This window comes from Piliocolobus tephrosceles, chromosome 2 (assembly GCF_002776525.5).
Source record: "Piliocolobus tephrosceles isolate RC106 chromosome 2, ASM277652v3, whole genome shotgun sequence".
Lineage (NCBI taxonomy): Eukaryota > Metazoa > Chordata > Mammalia > Primates > Cercopithecidae > Piliocolobus > Piliocolobus tephrosceles.
Genome location: NC_045435.1, coordinates 152323824 through 152331999, shown reverse-complemented (window position 1 = coordinate 152331999; position 8176 = coordinate 152323824). Strand labels below are relative to the sequence as shown.

At 41.0% G+C, this 8176-nt stretch overlaps 1 protein-coding gene across 4 annotated transcripts in view; it reads right to left on the bottom strand.

The window, feature by feature from the left end:
• Window positions 1–1403: 1403 nt before the first annotated feature.
• Window positions 1404–8176, bottom strand: part of HACL1 (2-hydroxyacyl-CoA lyase 1) — a 39501-nt gene continuing 32728 nt past the window's right edge. For all 4 annotated transcript variants that reach the window (XM_023207381.2, XM_023207382.2, XM_023207383.1 and 1 more), the window contains 3 exons: window positions 5211–5318; window positions 4009–4195; window positions 1404–1558 (listed from right to left, as the gene is read on the bottom strand). In XM_023207381.2, coding sequence (XP_023063149.1) covers window positions 1526–1558; window positions 4009–4195; window positions 5211–5318 — 328 coding nt within the window. In that variant the 3' untranslated portion in view covers window positions 1404–1525. The remainder of the gene's footprint in view (window positions 1559–4008; window positions 4196–5210; window positions 5319–8176) is intronic.

Below are 8176 nucleotides of genomic sequence, written 5' to 3'. Positions count from 1 at the left end.
CTGGGATTACAGGAGTGTGTGCCACCATGCCCGGCTAACTTTTTTATTTTTAGTAGAGATGGGGTTTCACCATGTTGGCCAGGCTAGTCTTGAACTCCTGATCTCAAGTGATCCACCCACCTTGGCCTCCCGAAGTGCTAGGATTACAGGTGTGAGCCACTCCCTCCGGTCTGAGTTCTTTATATATTAAGGTTAACTTCGTTGGTCTAAATGTGGTATGCTTGAACTTAGGTCGCTAGTCCAAATATATCCTGAAATTATTAGTTTGGGTGTGGTGTGACTTTGCCTTTGGCTCAGTAAATTCTTTCCAGAAAAAAAAAAAAAAACAACCAAATTCATAAAATACAGGACAAGCCCCACTAAATCCTGGGGACACGTAGGTACTGAGTGGTCAAAAAATAAAATAGGAAGCAGAAAGAGCCTATGTATCTCAACTAATTGAACATGTCTCTACATTAGATAATTCTTACAGCTTTTTTCTTCAATTTTTAAAAGATAGGTAACTGCCTTAGTCTGTTTAGTGTTGCTATAAAGGAATATTTACTAAAGCTAAGTAACTTGTTTTACGAAGCAGTTTATTTAGCTCACAGTTCTGATAGCTGGAAGGTTCAAGACTGGGCATCTGGTGAGGGCTCAGGTTGCCTCCATTCATGGCAGAAGTGAAGGGGAGCCAGTGTGTGCAGAGTCCATATGGGGAGAGAGGAAGCAGGAGATAGGTGGGGAAGGTGCTAGGTTCCCTGCAGGGAAGGTGCTGGGTTCCTTTTCTTTTTTTTTTGAGACGGAGTTTCGCTCTTGTTGCCCAGGCTGGAGTGCAGTGGTACAATCTCAGCTCACCGCAACCTCTACCTCTTGGGTTCAAGCGATTCTCCTGCCTCAGCCTCCTGAGTAGCTGGGACTACAGGCATGCACCACCATGCACAGCTACTTTTGTATTTTTAGTAGAGATGGGGTTTCTCCATTTTGGTCAGGTTGGTCTCGAACTCCCGACCTCAGGTGATCTGCCCGCCTCAACTTCCCAAAATCCTGGTATTATAGGCGTGAGTCACTGTGCCTGGCTGCTAGGTTCCTTTTAACAACCAGCCCAGTGGTAACTAATAGAGGGAGAGCTCATTACCCTGAGAACTCACCAAACCTTTCATGCGGGATCCATCCCCATGACCCAAACACCTCCCATTAGGCCCTACCTCCACCACTGGAGATCAAATTTCTACATGAGGTTTTGGGGAACAAACATCCACGCTATGGCAGTAAAAGAATATTGATATGTAAATCAACATTGAGGCAGTTACAATGCTATTATTTAATAAAAGCTCTCCATTCATCTGTAAGTAGTTTTGTGGCAGAATAACTTCTGTTACTTTTTCTAACTTTTTCTGCTTTTAATCAATTCCTTTACTGTAAAATGTAATTTTAAAATGTTTATTTTATTTTGCACAATTTTAACAGTAGAGTAATTTTGCTGCGGAAAATAAAATTTCATCTTGCAAGAAAGAGAAAACTCAAGACCACCACCTGGCGTCTTTATTTACATATTAGAGCGGGTCAGCCAATGAAAATCCTAGAAAAAGAAGACAACAAACATTCAGTAAAAAGAAATGATTGTCTCAAATTATATCCTCATTGTTTCACTTGTTCTAAAACCTAAAAGTCCTACACAATGGTGGCAAAATGAGGTTTGTCTTTGTTCTGGTGCTTTTCCCAAAAAGGACTTAAAACCTACTAGTGAATCTTCCTGCTGTGTCCTATAAAACAATCTAAAATGGCATTCTGGGTCCTCTTCCATTAACAGTAATCAGAGCACAAAAACTATAGTCTAAAAGAGCCACAAGTACACTCAGAAGGAGAAGGGAGATGAAGGAGGCCCACAGAGGGCTGAGCTCCCGGGTCTGAGAACAAGAGTAAGAAGAACTGTGCACAGAAGCCTCTTCCAGAACTAACACCATCCTACACATACGGCCTGGACACAGGCACAGATACAGGCATTCCCATATTGAGGCAGAAAGTGGCCAGCCTACACTGAGAATCAAAGACAAATGGCAGATGGACAGACAGACAAAAATCAACAGTTTGGAAAGTATAATGTATGTAAATTCCACTGGAATGAAAATAATTTCAAAGTGATAAACGTAAGAAATATAAAGATAATCCTCATAGAATTGTAAAAGAGGAAGACGAGAACTTATATTTCTCCGGCAATATCCAAACAAAATTCATAGAGAAATTGTAGAACAGATCATTGGAAGCAAATCAATAGAAGCGCGAACTCACTAGCAGAGAATTTGTTAGGGTTTTTCTGTGATTAACATAGGTCTCAAGATGATGATGATGATGATTTTGAGATAGAGTCTCACTGTCACCCAGGTTGGAGTGCAGGGGCACAATCTTAGCTCACTGCAACCTCCACCTCCCGGGTTCAAGCGATTCTCGTGCCTCTGCCTCCTGAGTAGCCGGGATTACAGTTATGCACCAGCATGCCCAGTTAATTTTTGTATTTTTTGCATTCTGTATTTTTAGTAGACACCATGTTGGCCAGGCAGGTCTCAAACTCCCGGCCTTAAGTGATCCGCCCACCTCGGCATCCCAAAGGGCTGGGATTACAGGCATGAGCCACTGGGCCCAGCCATCAAGATTATATGTATTCATTAGGCTTCTATAGTGGCTTTAGTTTCCCCAGTGCTCTGACGGCCTGGTGCCCAGAGGAGGGTGTTTTTGGTTACCAAACTAACATCCCAGTCACTGGAAAGTACACACCCAGTTAGAAATCCATAAAGGGGCATGAGATGAAAAAGCCTGTCTATTGAGTGTCTGACTGGTATAAATTATTTTAAATAGAACTTAAAAAGAGAAAAGACAATCCACAAACCCGCAGGAGTACTGATAGATTCTGAAAGTTGTTGACCCTCCCTGAAAACAGTCTGCCTGCTTGCTCCACAGAAATCCCTGCTAATGCCCCCTTGCCCTTCAGCTTACTGGCCTACTTTTCTGCATTCATCTTCCTCATCACTAGGCTTCTTGAGTGTCTCCTCTCTCTGCTAGGAAGTAAATGCCAAAGTTGCTGAAATCTATTTTTACACAAATAGAATTTCAGTAGAATTCTATATATTTTAGGATCTAAATTAGTTAATTTATATTTCATTGATTATCCAGGTATCTGTTCGCCCATTCATCCACTGCTTTGTTCACAAAAGAAAGAGATCCCATATGTTTAAGAACCAAGACAGAAAGTACTTGAAAAAAATACCTGCTCTGAAAAGAGTGGCTGATACGCAAAGTGTTCGCATGGATGACAGGTTACAAGAGAGGCAAGTGGCAGAACCAGGACGGCAGTAGAAAATTAAGCATGAAATGCAACTTAATCTGGGATAGGAGAGGTTCATGCTATGAACTTTGTCATTTACTTTACTGCTATAATCAACACTGTAGTTTCACTTTAGAGGTCAAACTAATTAATTTTGAATGTACCTGCACAAATCCTCATATTACAGTTGCATCTCCCTCTTACTCAGACTTGCCATGCTTTCTCTTTCCTCTTGCTACAGAGCCTTTTGCACATCTCTTCCCTCTCCCCTTTGCCGAGTTAGTCTCTGCTTATCCTTCTGATCTCCGTTTAAGAATCACCTCCTCTGAGAAGCCTTCCCTGTGACCCCAACATAAATCAATTCCTTTGTGGTATGTTTGCTTAGAACTGGGTTTCTTTCCTTCCAAGCAATTGCTTCACTCTGTTGTAGTGTGTTCAGTTGTGAGGTTACCAGACTGTCCCTCACCCCTACCAGACCATAAAAGCTCCATGAAGGTGAGGACTGAGCCTGGTTTGGCTTGCCATGCTATTCGTAGCACCTAACACATATCTCAATATTCACTGAACAAGTAAATGAAACTGCCAAACTCAGAAAAGGTTTAGAAAGACCTCTGTGCATGATGGAGGGTGTTCTGTTTGGTAGATACTTTTTGGAGGGGGATAGGGGAAGCAGATGCATTTCTTGCTTTCTGCTTAGCAACTGTATTTACCTGGGTCTTCCGTGTGGCTTGTGGCTCAATCATGATGTTGATAAGAGAGGGTTTAGTTGTGTCTGCTAGGCTCTGCCTCAGGGACTTTTGGAGTTCTTCTGGTGTTTGTACAAAATACCCCTTTCCTCCAAATGCAGTCATGACTTGCTCATAATGTGAATTTGGCAGCAAACACATTGGAGGGACCCTGAAAAACAAGATCATGAGTTAATGAAATTTAAATCTTAAACCTTGTAGGAAAAAAAAAGTCATTCTCTGAAATACTTCATTAAAAAAATTTAGGCTGAACTGAAAGGCATAATTTTAACTTCAACCCTTAAGCTGAGATGCCAGTACACTGAGTTTTTCCTATGTTTATAATTGTCTATAAAGCAATGTCCAACAGAACTTTGTGATGACAGAAATGTTTTAAACCTGTGTGATCCAAAATAGTAGCCAATATCTACCTGTTGCTGTGAGCACTTGAAAAATGTCTAAACTGAGGAACTAAATTTTTAACTTCATTTAATTTGAAGTAATTTAAATCTAAATTGCAACAGCTGCAACATGCCTAGTAGCTACTATACTAGATAGCACAGGCTACACTACCAACTATTATGAATCCAGAAGAAAAACATGAAAAGAAAAAAGATTACTGCAAAACAACACATAACAAGAAAACAACAAATAAAGTTAGCGAGGCATAAATAGACACGCCCATACCCGGTTCCACCCCAAGGCTGGCTCACAAATTCACATCTATCTGACATTCCACCGCCAGCTACAATATCATCTTAATCTGGCTCTGCCATCAGATGATCAAGATTTAGCTAAGTGGTAAAAGGCAGGTAGGCCTCTGGAACATAAATAATATGTACACATCCACACTTCTACATAGTGTAACAGGAATAGTAGTCCTACTATTGCTCCCAGTCCTGGTAGCATTTTGCAATAAGCCTTTTCATTAACAAGGCTCAGACATCACACTCATTTATCTGAGTCTTCAGCTATTCCCTGATTATAAACTATTTATTGAAGCACCTAATCATGGATATTTGTGCAAAGAGGAACTAAGACAGGATTCCTGCTCTTTAGAAGGGCTGACAATCAAAACAGACAATACTCATACCATGTAGGCACATTATTGCCAATATAGAAGACTTTTTCAAAAGAGATTAAAATGGGTGAGAGAAAGTAAATAGACATTGGTCTTGGTTACTTACACTGAAGCAGCATCTTGGAATTTTAACATTTCTTTCCAAGTATCGCTATCAAAACCTTGGTAAATTCCATTGTTATTCACTACCAAGAGTATGATTGGCAAGTTGTACCTAAAGTGAGAGTAAAATATGAAGGAAATCATTCTTCATTCTAAAGTAATTTCTTTTCTTTGGGCTGAAATTTTAACTTAAAAATGAATAGTTTTCTATAAGCTTTTTGTGATATTAGAGGAAGACTAAAAGTCAAGCATTTATTATCCTAAGAAAGAATATCAAATCATTAATAGAAACATCATGGAAAGGCAGAAAGATTGCAAGATTAAGAGTTGTTAGTCCTGGCCAGGCGTAGTGGCTCACGCCTGTAATCCTAGCACTTTGGGAGGCTGAGGCAGGCAGATCACAAGGTCAGGAGTTCAAGATGAGCCTGGCCAATATGGTGAAACCCTGTCCCTGGGTCTACTAAAAATACAAAGATTAGCCGGGCATGGTAGCACAGGCCTGTAGTCCCAGCTACTCGGGAGGCTGAGGCAGAAGAATCGCTTGAACCCAGGAGGCAGAGGTTGCAGTGAACCGAGATCACACTACTGTACTCCAGCCTGGGTGACAGAGCGAGACTCCATCTCAGAAAGAAAAAAAAAAGAGTTGATAGTCCTTTAGCTATTAGCTATGAACCTAGACAAATCACTGAGCTTTTCTGAATCTAGGTTTTCATAAGTCTAGATGGTATACGAAGAACACCTTCCCTATTCAATACTCTCTAAAGGACCACTTATAGTTGGTTCCTAGGAACACTGTTTGAAAAGTACCTTTCTATTTACTGAGCTCGCCACAGACACCTAGCCCTTGCTAGATGCTGTAGGAGATACACAAGTGACCAGCACACACAATCTGCACTCAAACTACCACACCCATAATCAGAAACACATTACATGGTGTAATCATTACAGAAAAGGCGTATTTAACAATGTGCTAAACAGTACAGCAAAGACAAAAAAGAAAAAGTTGATTAAATGTTATTGACTGAAAAGAATGTAGGTTTTATTTTCTAACATAATTTCCAAGGGCAAGTGGTAAAAACAAAACTAAACTGCATACTGTTAAATAACAGGACTGTGGTAATTATTTGCTCTCCATGCTCAAAAGGAATCATTATCCACTAAAAGGCTGACTTCCCCATAAGTCATCTTTTTTATGTATATCACTTTGTTGTCAATAAAGACACTCCAACAGACACATATAGTCAGACCTCATTATCTGAGTTCTGCATCTGTGGATTTAACCAACTGCAGGTCAAAAATATTTGGAAAAAAAAATTTGGGTCTGTACTCAACATGCACAGACTTTGTTCTTGTCATTATTCCCTAAGTGATACAGCACAACAATTATTAATATAGCATTTATATTGTATTCAGCATTTTAAAGTAATCTAGAGATCATTAAAAATATATGGGGGGATATGCATAGGTTATTTGCAAATACTGTACCATTTTATATCAGGGACTCACTTGAGCATCCTTGGATTTTGGTATTTGAGGAAGTTCCTGGAACCAATCCCCCATGGATATGGAGGGACAACTATACCTTCCCAAATCTTGAACGTTTTATCTACCAAAGCTTTGCCAGCCCAAAAACATGAGTCACAAAAGCCCTAATAAGAGCCCTGGCTAAGAATTGAAATCGTTTTACTACAGTTTAAATATAGCTGGAAAAATAAAACCCCCATCCTTCTACAGTTAGGATCTACAATTCATGAGTTTCCCCATGAATTCTCATAACTACACACATGATCCAAATGGCTCATGTTCACTGAGCATCACCTCAGAGTTTAGCTGGGGCCAAGCACGGTGGCTCATACCTGTAATTCTAGCAGTTAGGTAGGCCAAGATGAGTGGATTGCTTGAGCTTACAAATGCGAGACTAGTGTGGCCAACATGGCAAAACCCTGTCTCTACAAAAAAAAAATACAAAAAATTAGCTGAGCGTGGTGGTGCATGCCTGTGATCCCAGCTACTCAGAAGCCTAAGGAAGCAGGATCACTTAAACTTCAGTGGTTGAGGCTGCAGCGAGCCGCAATTGCGCCATTCCACTCCAGCCTGGGTGACAAAGCGAGACCCCATCTTGAAAAAAAAATTGCTTAGATTATCTCATTTGTTCCTCATAATCATCTTTCTAAGGTAGGAACTATGACTAATCCTACCTTTTTTTTTTTCAAGAATTTCTGCCTAAAGGATACTATTCCTACTTTAGAAGAGAGGAGACTAAGGCTTAGTTAAGTGACTTTTTTGTTTGTTTGTTTGAGACAAGAGTCTTGCTGTGTCGCCCAGGCTGGAGTGCAGTGGTGCGATCTTGGCTCACTGCAACCTACACCTCCCAGGTTCAAGTGATTCTCCTGCCTCGGCCTCCCAAATAGCTGGGACTATAGGTATGTACCACCACGTCTGGCTCTTTTTTATATTTTTAGTAGAGATGGGGTTTCACCATGTTGGCCAGACTGGTCTCTAACTCTTGACCTCAGGTGATCTGCCCACCTCGGCCACCCAAAGTGTTGGGATTACAGGTGTGAGCTACCATGCCCAACCTTGGTTAAGTGACTTAAAGTCACGTGGCTCTGACTTGATAGAACCAGTTTTTAAATCCAGGCCATTTGTCTCACATTGAGATGGGGTCTCACTCTGTTGCCCAGGCTGGAGTGCAGTGGTGCGATTTCAGCTCACTGCAACCTCCCCCTCCCAGTTCAAGCAATTCTTCTGCCTCAGCTTCCTGAATAGCTGGGATTACAGGCATGCTTCACCATATCTGGCTAATTTTTTTTTTTTTTTTTTTGTATATTTAGTAGAGATGGGGTTTCACCATGCTGGCCAGGCTGGTCTTGAACTCCTGACCTAAAGTGATCTGCCTGCCTTGGCCTCCCAAAGGGCTGGGATTACAGGTGTGAGCCAAGGCACCTGGCAGAAGCCATGCCCTTAACC